Source organism: Rattus rattus, chromosome 1 (genome assembly GCF_011064425.1).
Source record: "Rattus rattus isolate New Zealand chromosome 1, Rrattus_CSIRO_v1, whole genome shotgun sequence".
Taxonomy (NCBI): domain Eukaryota; kingdom Metazoa; phylum Chordata; class Mammalia; order Rodentia; family Muridae; genus Rattus; species Rattus rattus.
Window position 1 is genome coordinate 35,929,751 of NC_046154.1, and position 13,179 is coordinate 35,942,929.

A 13,179-nucleotide genomic window follows, 5' to 3' on the forward strand; every position below is an offset into this window, starting at 1 on the left:
CCATTAGCATCTGTAACACACTCTTTCATAGGATAGTTGCTAAGATTGTTTGAATGAGACCATGATCTGCTTTGTTTTACAGTTTATTCTGCTCTTTGGAGGAATCCCTTACCTCTGGAGACTTTCTGGACGGTTCTGTAGTTCTGCTGGCTTCGGACCAGAATATGAGGTATGTGACTCCTTCCCCTGGATCGTTCAGTCTATTTTGCTTGGTAAGCTTTACACTGAAGTTGCCTTTTTGGCTCCTACCATTAGTAGGTTTGCCTCTTGGTCTCCTCACTCCTTGTCTGAGCATGGATTAGCATAAACCATAATACATTTTGGTTACTCTTCTACTGCCGTGACAAAACTCAATGACCATCATGTTAGGGAACGTGGCAGCAGGCAGGCGCGATGCTGGGGCAGTAGCTGAGAGCTCACCTCTGACCCAGGAGAAGAGGCAGTGACACAGAAAGTTCACAGCTCCTGATCTTACCAAACAGTCCCACAAACAGTACCGACATTCAGACGTGAGCCTGAGGGGACCTTTTAGTTTTTACAGTTCACTTCCCAATCACATGATAGCTAATGCGAGTGTTTTAGTTAGCAGTGACTGTCCCATGTGCTGAGGCAGGGAGTAAGGTTATTATTTTTTTTTTCATTTTACATGTTCATCATCTAGTGACACTGGGACGATCATGCCCTCTTTTTAACTTCTGCAATGCTAGAGTTACGCTCTTCTATTCACATTACATGGGGAAACAGTCATTCGATCTTATCCACACATAGAAGGGAAATGTAGTCTGGATTGCACTGCTGCGTGTTAGGAACAACCCTGTGCAATGGTAGGAGCCCCTGTTTTAGGAACTTAGCAGATACTTTTGCGGCATGCACATCAAACAGACACTTTGAATTAAGACAGAAAGTATATCTTCAGGGCACAGTGTTAGGTGAATTCTCCATCTGCAATGCGTGCTGCAGCCGTCTTCCTGACTTTCTCCTGGAAGCTACCAAGTCATTTTACCTCCTTCCTGATTCTTTCTTGGAAATCATGGGCCTCCTGTGTGGTTGGGTTGCTCTTGGCTTTAACTGTGTTCAACCTGTACCTTTTCATACACTGTTTTCTAAAACAGCAAGACTGTGTGTGTGTGTGTGTGTGTGTGTGTGTGTGTGTGTGTGTGTGTGTGTGTGTGTGTGTGTGTGTGTCAAGGTTACAGGACAACTTGTAGGAGTCCCCCTTCCACCATATGGGCTCTAGGGCTTGAACTCAGCTAGTTAGACTTGGTGGCGGGCGTCTCCTCGTCTGTGTCACCTGCAGGCTCAGAACAATACTTACACTTTGTTGTAAGCACAGCTTCCGCATGTGCCAGGAAGAAGCACATCTCCCACTGAGTATGTCAGTGCAGCCCATGTGCACATGCGTGTAGGGACATCTGCTGGAGCATAGGCAGCTAATGGCTGCTCTCCCCTCCAGCCCTGACAAAGAAAAGGGACTTTCAGCACCCATCAGCTACCATTAGCTCCTGAGCTGGGGGGTCTGTGGCTAATTGAGATACTTTATGTAATGTTCTGAGGTGTGAATTTTGCATTTAATAATAACTTAGGGTTGTTTTCCTATTGGTTTATTCAGCAAGGCCCTGGCTCTTTGATGGCTGCTGATATTGGAGTCCTCACTTTGTGTAGTTCTGGTATTTACATATGTAAGTCACCACGGTGTGGTGTTAACACCAGCCCCCAACACTGGCTCAACTTTCCATTACCTGAGTGTGTTATGTGGATAGACTTCCTGTTAGCTGGCCAGTGTACTGATCAGGATGTAAGTGGTAGTTATATGGGAGACTGGGGCTGGGGAATTGCCTGAGCCCATGTGTTCAAGACAATACTGGACAACAACAAGGAGAGAGAGGATGAATGTGTGCGAGAGAGACAGATGGACAACCAGACAGACAGACACAGATCTAGATGGAAGGGAACTGGAATGATTGAAGGCAGAGTTGGCTAGCAAAAGTGAAAGTACAGCAAAGAAGTGGGAAATGGTGACAGAAAGTGAGGCTCAGACCCAGCCTACTGGCCACGGAGTGCCAGTGCTGCTCCTGTCAGCCACTAGGGACATACAGCAACAGGACTGTATGACCACGACTTGGTCGTCTCCAATGAAAGCATTGGATGTGATAAAAGGATGGAGATATCCCAGAACTAGTGACACTAGAAAGCTCACACACACAGAAGGACCTTTAGGGATATTTCACATTGAAGTTCAAAGGATAAAACATTAAAAGATGCTCTAACTTGAGCTGTGTGACATCTCTCCAGAGAGAACTGTCCATGCAACGATGCATGAGGAGAAGCTGAGCATTGTTTAAATTCCCTTCAAATCATTGCAAGGAGAAATTAAAAGAGAGAGCGATTAGTCCTGAATGTTCCTCAGTGTTTTATTTTTTAAATGATTTGTTAGGTTTTCCCTGCATATGTACCTGTGTGAGGGTGTCATATCAGATCCCCTGAAACTGGAATTACAGATGGTTGTGAGCTGCTGTGTGGATACTGGGAATTGAACCCCGACCCTCTAGAAGAGCAGCCAGTGCTCTTAACCACTGAGCCATCTCCCCAGCCCCTGTCCTGTGTTTTAAAATAACAAGGTGTTAAAACAAATTTGTTTTATTATTTTCTTCTACTGATTTGTAATGGAGTTTTAGGTATTGACCAAAACTTTTAAAGATCAAGACAACCACATTTTTTAAGATTGTTTATTAGACTTACTTTACAATGCCAGGTTCTGTAGCTGGAGATTTATGAGTTCTAGGCTAGTCTGGTCTACAGAAGTACACCTAGTCTCCACCCACTCAGATTTCCAGCACCCACACGGGAGCAAACAACGAAACTCCAGGGATCCAACACCTTTCCTAGCCTCTTCAGACACCGACACACATAGTATGCGTACGTACATACAGGCGAAACACCCAAACACATAAAATAGCTTCTTACTTTTTTGTATGTGGGAAGTTCTCTAGACAGGGTTTCTTTGGGTATCCCTGGCTATCCTGAAACTCTCTGTAGACCAGGCTGGCCTGGAACTCACAGAGATCCACCTGCCTCTGCCTCCTAATTTAAAAAAAAATTTTTGGGGCTGGGGATTTAGCTCAGTGGTAGAGTGCTTACCTAGGAAGCGCAAGGCCCTGGGTTCGGTCCCCAGCTCCGAAAAAAAGAACCAAAAAAAAAAAAAAAAAATTTTTTTTTTCATCTATCTTATTCAGTGAAAAAGTCAGGTTTTGAAGCAACAGTAACTGAGTCCAAGTACGTAGATGATATTACTGCTGTCCTGGAGATGGACATTTATATTGACCTAATTCTTGTATACAGACATGTGTATCTTTATTCTTTCGAACAGGTCTCACCGTGTAACCCTGGCTGCCTTGGAACTTGCTGTGTAGACCAAATTCACACATTGCTGTGGCCTTAACTTCGCAGATCCACTGCCCCTGCCTCCTAAATGCTGGAAGTAAAGGCATGCGCCATCATGCCTGGCCCTGGTATGTGTCTTTGTGCATACTATACTCGTGCATGTGTTCTGCATTTATGTTTTTAAAATCCGAATCATGTCAAAACACCGAAAGTGGGTTTCCCTCATGAGAAATTGACCATAAGAAAATTCAACAATGCACAGAAACATCTTGTGTAATTAAAATACTTTATTTAAAAATTAAGCCATGCATAATAGTGTATAGCATGTGAGTTTATACCCTTTATCCCAGCAGTAGGTAGGCTGAGGCAGGAGGATTGTGAATCCAGGTACATAGTTAGACCCTGTCTCCAAAAAAAAAAGGAAAGGAACAAAAAGCAGTAGAAGGAGTGGAGAGTCGGAGTTGGAGCTGCTCTGTGTGTAGGCAGCATGCTCTCGGGCAGGACTTCCGTCATCCCAGACGTCCAGGGAGGACTCACAACTAGTGCCCTAGTCTTGAGCAGCAAGATAAAGCCTGCTCTTTCTCAGCAAGTATGGACCTCTTTGTTAGAGTCCTCCAGGGTCCTCCATGTTATGCAGAGATGGTTGGTCTGAGTGCAGGACTCATAATGCTGTGTGTCCTGGGAACCTTGGGCACTGACAGAGAGACACAGCCTGGATCTTGCCACCTTCTTGAAGCAATGTTTTTTCTCATCCCCCGGATCCTGGGATGTCTCCCTTTGGGTTGGCTTACTGACCAAGGAGAGCTGTGGCTGTCTAATACTCGGCAGGTTTCTTCAGGAGTGAGCTTCCTGCCACACTGCCTTTCTCAGCCGGAATGGTTTTCTCAACTCTGTTCTTTTCCCAGGTTCTAGCTCATACATGCCTTTTAGGTCCTCTTTCTTCCCTCTGTACTTTTACAAAACACTTGAAATTTCTCCTTCTTTTAAGTGCTATTTCTCCAGAAGCATAGTGGTGCACACCTTTAATCCTAGCAGAGGGAGGCAGAGGCAGGCAGACCTCTGAGAGTTCAAGGCCAACCTGGTCTACAAAATGATTTCCAGGACAGCCAAGGCAGCACATAGAAAACCCTGTCTTGAACAACAAACAAACAAACACGTTTAAATGTCATTTCTCTTCCCCATCTCAGTGGCCTTGAAGTTGTACCAACTCATTCAATGTTTCTTGAATTCAACTAGGCATGATGTCACATGCCTTTATCCTAACATCGAGAAGGCAGAGGCACGGTCTCACCATGTAGCTCTGGTCTTCATAGGTGAGTTTCAAGCCAGCCAGAGGTACATGGTGAGACCCTGCCTTAACAATACACAAGAAACTCAAGAATAAGTCTTCCTTGAATCCATCTAGCATATGTTGCTTTCTCTATTTTCTGAATCCTACCAACCATCTGTCCCTATGACTTAAAGGTAGCTTTCAAGTCATGCCTCTTCTTCTAATTTTTCCAAGGGCAGACTGCTTGCTGCTGCTACAGCCTGTTCCCCACAGAGTCAAGCTCACTGCTCGGGTCAGAACAAGCATTCAGTGTGTACTTGCTGGTTTGTGCTTCAGTTCACCTGATGGTTCCCTTTGTTTCTTGTGTGTGCTTAGATCATTCAGTCGTTGGTGTTCCTGCTGTTGGCTACACTCTTCAGTGCACTGACTGGCTTGCCATGGAGTCTGTACAATACTTTCGTGATAGAAGAAAAGCATGGCTTCAATCACCAGGTATAACAGAATACCAGGGTGTGTAGTATGAAGGTTTTCTGTGCTTTAGTCCCATGCCAGCAGGATTTTAGATAAGGTCTGCCATCTTACAGGATGACTCAACTGAGGACAAACCATAGATGTGGTAAAGAACTTAGTTTAAGGTCCTGATAGAAAGAAACCCTTACCGCTTGCCCGCTAATAGTAGTTACATTCTGTTCTGAACTATGAAATGCAAGACTTTTGCTTATTGACCGAGGCTGCCTACGTTGTGTTCTTTAAGTGTTTTAAAAGCCCTTAAAGCTGCTCTTAAACGTGTTGCTCAGTTAATAGTGGTAATATTTTCTTTTTCAGACTTTGGAGTTTTTTATGAAAGATGCAATCAAAAAATTTATTGTGACTCAGTGTATTTTATTGCCTGTGTCTTCCCTTCTGCTTTACATTATTAAAATCGGAGGTGACTACTTTTTTATCTATGCCTGGCTGTTCACATTAGTTGTTTCTCTGGTAAGTAAATCCTTTGTTTTCTTTCTTGTTCACTTTATTCATTTAGACTTTCATATATTAGCACTGTATGTGCATTCTTCCCCCTCCCTCTCCTCCAGGTCTCCCCATTCTCCTACTCCCTTTCAAACCCATGGCCTCGTAGTCTCTGATGATTTCACTTTCTTTTGCAAAGGCTCCTTGACATTACTAGGATTTAGTCTTCGTCACCGTGTAAGTGGTTCCTAAGAGAAGGTGTCAGTGCAGCCACCTGCCCATAAACATCTTCCTCTCAGTTCCAGCTTTGGGATATAAAATAGGAGAACTGACTGACCATGGGTTTTCTTCTCTTTATCCTGACTCTTAATGCTTGCCAGAAGCTAGTTGCTAGTCACTTTCAGTGATCTGGCTGCTAGGCAACTGATACTATACTTGTAAGTTTAACCGAAATGGATGGCTTTTTTGATTGATGTTTCCTCCCACTCCCAGTGCCTAAAAAGCCTTAATGTTTTGAATTAGTAGATTTATGAGAGATAAGAAATGAAAGCATAGCGCTAAGGATGTAGGTCTGTTGATAGAGTGCTTGTCTAGCACGCACAAGGTCTTAGCTCAGTCCCCAGTACTTCATTACGCAGGTATGGTAGTGCTCTTGGGAGGTGAAGACAGGAGGATCAGAAGTTCAAAACCATCCTCATCTTTATATGGAGGGCATTCAGGGTTAGAGACCCTGTTTTTAAAAAGCAAATGCTTTTCTTACCCTGCTTTCTCCTGTCCTCCCTTTCTGTTCCCTTTCTCTGTATCTGTATCCCTTTCCTCCTTTATTTAATTTGTTAATTTTTTTTTTTCTTAAGAAACATCCTGCTCTTCAGTTCGGTCCAACTACAAAGCTACTATGGAGCCTAAGCTGACCTCAAATTCCTGGCAATCCTCTGCCTCAGCTGAGTGCCGATACAGGCATCCGCCACCGTGCTTCTTCTCTGCCCCTTCTCTGTTCTGCTTTCTCCTTTTATCTGCTTGCCACTCTTCCCTTGTTTCTTTTCTTTCCCCTTTCTCTTCCCTCCCCCCTTCCTCCTCTCACTGGCATTTTCCTTCCTTACATCCTTTTCCTTCTCTGTTTCTCATATTCTTAACTGCCTTCTCTCACAGACAATCATACAGTCAAGCACTATGTTCACAGACCATAGAAAGTGCCATCTGTCAGTTCTTCAGCTCCACTGGGGGTGGGGGTTATGTCCGTCTGACTTGTGTGGTGTTGCTTTATCTCTCACTGGTGGGATCAAGATCAGAAAATGAGCTACTTGTCTTTAAATACCTGTAATTAAGAGCAAAGACCAAGAAAGTACTCCAGAAGTGCCATTTCAACCAGCATGAACAAGTGTGTGTGCTATGATTGGCTTGTAGTGCCAGCAATCCCCAAGAAAGGGTACTGATTAGGCCCGGCATGCGTAGTCACTGTTAGTAGCATTATCTTCTAGAATTCAGTTGACTTGCTTGCTCTGTTATCACACTAGAATTTTGATTTAATTTACTAAACAGATAATGTCCCAGGTTTTTGTTGGATGATCATAATTATATAATTAAATCCTTATTAATGAGCAGTTTTCCTGTTACTTATTTCTCAGGTTCTTGTCACGATTTATGCCGATTATATTGCCCCTTTGTTTGACAAGTTCACACCTCTACCGGAGGGGAAACTTAAGCAGGAAATCGAAGTGATGGCAAAGAGTATTGACTTCCCCCTGACTAAGGTGTATGTCGTTGAAGGTAAGGCTACCTGGAGGTGACAAGCGTGACCTAAGTGCTCTGCTCTTAAATCAGTCAGTCTTTATTGTTTAAAGTTTGTTACTAAAAACCAGGATACGATTTTACGGTTGGCTTTTCAGATTTATAGAATCTGCACTGGAGAGATGGCTCAGCAGTTCAGACCCATGGGTGTTCTTCTGGAGGGGCCAAGTTGGCTTCCAATTGCCTGTGATGTAGATTTACAAATGAAATAAAAATAAAGAAAAAAGATTTATAGGAACTTATGACATTTCTTAGTATAGAAACCAGTAGCCTGATGCCAAATCCAGTTTTTGTTTACAACTGTTTGGTTAACCATTCAGTACTGTTCTTAATCTTTGGTCAAAGCCATTTTACCATCTCATCCTGGGCTGTGTAGTAGACCAAAACTCACCCTCCTGTCTGCCTGGCTCCTTTGGGTAATTGAATTGGACTCTTGAGTGGTTGGCTATAAGCACTAGTTTAAAGACTGTAAAACAAAACCAGTGTTCCTGGTTTTGTTCCCCTAGCAGAACATCCGTGTCCCGGAGGACTCTAACCTGTGGAGTCCTCAGACACCTCACATTATCAGACTTTTTCTGTTTGCCTTGGAGAGTTAAGCCACCGATTAGTTTTCTTTCTTTTTTATTTATTTATTTTTTATTGGATATATTTTTTTACATTTCAGGTGTTATTTCCTTTCCTGGTTTCCCGTCCATAAGCCCCTATCTCATCCCCTATTAGTTTTCATAAGACCATTTATGTTTCATGGAAGCCTGCCAAATTAAGAGAATCACAATTGGGTATACGTCAGAATTTCTGTTTAGAATAAATAGAAAAGATTCTGTCTCAGCAGTTTACTACCTATGGGATCTTAAACAAATCACTTCTTCCCTTTACCCCTCCACAGTGCTTCCTCTGAATGGTGGTTCTCTGTAAAAAGCAGCCTGTTCACTGTTCAGAGCTCTGTGGCCCACACTGTCTCCTTCAGATGTTCAGTTCTTTATGGCAGAAGCAGCCACAGACAGGGCATAAGCATGTGAGCCTGGCTGTGTTCCAGCAAGAACATGCGAGCAAGCAGCACCTTTGGTTTCATTGGAAGCCGTAGTTTGCTGGTGCCTACTACAAACTAAGCTGCCGCTAGTGAGAAGTGGTAGCAAAGATGACTGTCACCAGAATGAGCAGCTCCAAGAATATAGCAGTCCGTCAGGCCTCTGTAAGTTAGGGGCAAGAGCTGGGTTTTGTTGATGCTCGAGGCAGTCACAAGTAGCCAAAGCTGACCTCAGAATTACTCTACAATTGAGGCTGACCGCGAACTCTTGACTTTACTCCCTCTGCTTCCATCGTGCTGGAATTACAGAAATGAGCCACCACACACAGCCAGGAGACTGTCCTGGAGAATGCATTTTAGGGCAAGGCAAGAATGGGAGCAGTGCGAGCATCTAGGAGGCTGTTTGGGTCGTGCAGGTTAGATGGGGTGGGGCTGTGGTGGTGGTGGTTTGTTTTATTTGTTTTGTTTTAGACTTGAGCAATAGTTGATGAAGAGAAACAGCGTTGATGCCATTTGCTAATAGATTACATATAGGGACATGAGGAAGAGACATTAAGGATAACTAGCAGCCTGGATTTGATGTGGACAGACAGACATAAATGGCAGGCTGTTGAGAGGGAACAGAGTTGGAAGAAGAGTGGATTCATAAGGAACTAAGAGTTCTCATGTCTGTTTGTATCGACACAGTTAACTGTAAACACCCATCTTAGTCAGAGCTCTGCGAGAGCTAGCGATTGAAGCAGAGGAATTTCTTATTGATAACTAGAAAATCTCCAGAAAGCTCTTTACCAACCTTAGGAAATGGACTTTTAGATGGGTAGCTATGAGGTCAGAATCGTAGGGTAGAGCCAGTATGGATGGAAGGTTATATTGTTGCCACTGCAGAATCCTGTATTCATGGCTTATACACTTCACCTCATTGATAAACGGCTGCCCTTCCCACTTAAGGGCCTGAGTTTAATCTCCAGAATCCATGTAGAGATGCCTGTGTAGTAGCGCCCAGTGGTATTCCCAGAGACCCTTGGGGCACACTGGCCAACCAAGCTAGCTTAGTTGATGAGCTCCGGCTAATAAGAAGCTCTATCTCAAAGGAAGCGGATGGCATTTTGAGGATAGCACCTTGATTGTTCTGTGGCCTTCACATGTACACATATACATGGGTGTTCATATATGCACCTATACACACAAACATACAAATACATTTTTAAAAACTAGTCAGAGCTAGAGAGATGATTTAGTGGTTAAAAGCATTTGTTGCTCTTTCAAAGGACCTAAATCCAATTCCCAACATCCATGTGGTGACTAACAACTACAGCTCTAGCTTTGGGGAATCTGTCACCCTCTTCTGGCTTTGTAGGCACCAGACACACACATGGTGCACGCACATACAAATAACTAAATCGAAAAGTAATTTAAGTAAGTATTTTATTTTGTTTGTTTTGGGAGGAGGTGTCTGTTTTGTGTTGTTTTTAGTAAACATCCCTAGCATCCCTGCCACTGGCAGTTGCAGAATGAATTCTTGACTGCTTTGCCTCTTTGTGTGACTCTGACTATTCAGAATTCCCAGGGCTACATCTCAGCAACTTAAGCTGGAGCATGGGGCTAATTGCCAGGAGTTCCTGAGGAAGCAAATACCTGGCTTTTAATTTCCCAAATGAGAAGTAGTCTCATAAGACCTAACTGAGCTCTGAAAGGAGATTCAGTACTGAACAGGAGACGAGGCACAAAGACATAAGCATCTAGGGGCTTGGAGAGAGGGCTCAGCAGCTAAGGACATTTGCTGCTCTTCCAGAGGCCCAGAGTTTGGTTCCCAGCATCCACACTGGGTGGCTCACAACCACCTGTAACTCTGGTCCCCCAAGGATCCTTTGCCTTCTTTTGGCCTCTACAGGCACTCACACATGTGTATGCACACACTCATACACATTCATGAAGACGTCTAACTCTTATAAAACAACAAATAATGGGTGGGGGGTGGTCCAGTGAATAGAGGCACTTGCCACCACCACGTCTGAGGACTGCGCCTAACCAAGAACTATGTGGTAGGAAGAGAGAATCAATTCCTGCAGGTTGTCCTCTGATCTCCACATGAGCCATGGCGCATGTATACAAACACACAACAATAAATATTCTAGCCTGGAGAGTTGGATCAGCAGTTAAGAGTGCTTGCCTTGAAATCATGAGGAGTCGAGTTTTGATCTGAGCAGCTCCCTAGTGGATAGGAAGTCCCACAAACACCTGTATCTGCATCTCCAAGGGCTCTAACCTCCCCTCCCCCAACACACACGCATACACCCACACATTAATTAAATTTTTAAATTCCCTATAAAATACAAAGAAGTTGAGCTCTATCCCAGGGCTTCTCCTATAGCTGCACATTGTTGGAAACCCCTCATACCATAACTGACTTTGCATCACATACGGGACTGCTTCCTAGGTCTGTGGGAAGGGACTGCAGGACAGCAACAGAGCATATGGAGTCCCTATCGACACTCTGAGTGTTAGCTTACAACTGAGTGTGAGCTGGGCTTGTTCGTGTTCACAGCTCTGACTGCATGGAGAAGCAGGCATATCCATATTGCCTAAGAGAGGTCCTAACGGAGATTGCTTAAAGAGGGAGTCCAGAGATCTTAGATGGGGATTTTGAAGCTTTGTCCATATGCTCACAATTCAGGAACAGGAAGGAGAAGTCCAAGCAGACCAAGGTCTGTCTGAAGATTAGGAGGAACTAAGGTGGCCTTGTTGGGTGAAAGAGGGAATCACAACTTGTGAGTTTGTTTTCTTTTAAAAGATTTTTATGGGGCTGGAGAGATGGCTCAGTGGTTAAGAGCACCGACTGCTCTTCCAGAGGTCCTGAGTTCAAATCCCAGCAACCACATGGTGGCTCATAATCATCTGTAATGGGATCTGATTCCTTCTTCTGGTGTGTCTGAAGACAGCTACAGTGTACTTATATATAATAAATAAATCTTAAAAAAAAAGATTTTTATGGGTTGTTTTATTTTTTAGATTTATTTATTTTTATTTTATGTATATGAATGCTTTGTTCAAGTAGATGTTTGTGTACCACATGTGTGCTGGATGCTCTCGGAGGTCAGAAGCGGGCATGGATCCCTGGATCCATTGGAACTGGAGTTGGAGTTGGTTGAGTCACCGTGTGGCTGCTGTAATTCTCACACTGTGCAATGAAGGACATTTGGGCATTGGAGAAGCACATAAAATAGAAAGTAATATCGACCACAGTTCAGGAGCTCTCAGCTTCTCTCGAAAGTTTAGGCATGTTGTCTTCTGGTCTTAACAGCTCTTTCTGATAATAGGTGTCTTCTTTCCCCCCCCCCATTCAATAGTCTCTTTTAATATTTATTTACTTATTTATTGAATTATGTGAGTACACTGTAGCTGTCTTCAGACACACTAGAAGAGGACATCCGATCCCATTACAGATGGTTGTGAGCCACCATGTGGTTGCTGGGAGTTGAACTCAGGACCTCTTGAAAAGCAGTCAGTGCTCTCAACCGCTGAGCCATCTCCCCAAGCCCCGGTGTCTTCTTTTTTTAAAAAGAAAACTGGGAACAGAGACAAAGTTCATACTTCTGGGTCCTCATGAACCACATCTCCTTACTTTGGTATTTTTCTCATAGACCTGGGTTTATGCCTGTCTGTCTACATGCACATCTTTTAATAATATGATAACCTTATGTATGTGTGGCATTTTGTATTCTTCACTATACTTTGGTGAGATTTTCTCTTGCTAAATCGCATGGGTATGTATATAAATATATATATTTTTATATATAATACATATTTTTTATATATTTCTGATTAAGTAGTCAGAAAAATATATATATATTTATATATGTACCCAGGGGATTTAGCAAGAGAAAATCTCACCAAAGTATAGTGAAGAATAGCTTTGCCATGGTTTAATCATTTCACACTGTTGGATATTTTGGCTTATTTTACACACCAGGGAGCATAAGTGGAGCAGGTGACAGCCACCCCTCTGGTGCTAAAGATTTATATTAATACAGTCTTTTCAATGCTAATGGCCTTCCCACTAGTTCCAGAGGACCCCTGGTGTTTTAACCCTGTTCCCTGCTTTGGACTGTTTTCCATAGGATCTAAGCGCTCCTCCCACAGCAATGCTTACTTTTATGGCTTCTTCAAGAACAAGAGAATAGTTTTGTTTGACACTCTACTAGAAGAGTACTCTGTACCAAACAAAGACAACCAGGAGGAACCTGGCCTGGAGCCCCGCAATGAAGGTGAAGGGGACAGTGAAGAAGTAAAGGCTAAAGTGAAAGTGAGTTCCTTCTTCCTCAGAGCCTTTGACTTAGTGTTTACTCATAGTTTCTTTGATAGATCATAATACTACGAGTGTCCATGCTGTAAGTAGACTTCACAGAGACCACCAAGTACAAAGCTACAACTCTTAAAGCTCTGCTACTTGTGAGAAATGATGACCATTACCACATGCTAATGACCTTACAAGTTTTCCTAAGATGTACATATTAAAACTGAAAGATCTTATTTTTAAAAATATTATGTAATAGCTTTTTGTGTGTTCTCATGTGTGTATGTGTGTGTGTGTGTGTGTGTACTCCTGTGTGTGTGCTCATGTGTGTGTGTACTCATGTGTGTGTACTCATGTGTGTGTGTGTGTATACTCGTGTGTGTACTCGTGTGTGTGTGTATACCCGTGTGTGTGTGTGTGTGTGTGTGTGTGTGTGTGTGTGTGTGTGTGTGTGTGTGTATGTCATGG

General features: G+C 43.3%; 1 protein-coding gene across 2 annotated transcripts in view; it reads left to right on the plus strand.

Moving 5' to 3' along the window:
* Positions 1 to 13,179, plus strand: part of Zmpste24 (zinc metallopeptidase STE24) — a 34,736-nt gene that overhangs the window by 9,431 nt on the left and 12,126 nt on the right. For both annotated transcript variants that reach the window (XM_032898929.1, XM_032898937.1), the window contains 5 exons: positions 83 to 169; positions 5,027 to 5,143; positions 5,477 to 5,629; positions 7,228 to 7,369; positions 12,536 to 12,720. In XM_032898929.1, coding sequence (XP_032754820.1) covers positions 83 to 169; positions 5,027 to 5,143; positions 5,477 to 5,629; positions 7,228 to 7,369; positions 12,536 to 12,720 — 684 coding nt within the window. The remainder of the gene's footprint in view (positions 1 to 82; positions 170 to 5,026; positions 5,144 to 5,476; positions 5,630 to 7,227; positions 7,370 to 12,535; positions 12,721 to 13,179) is intronic.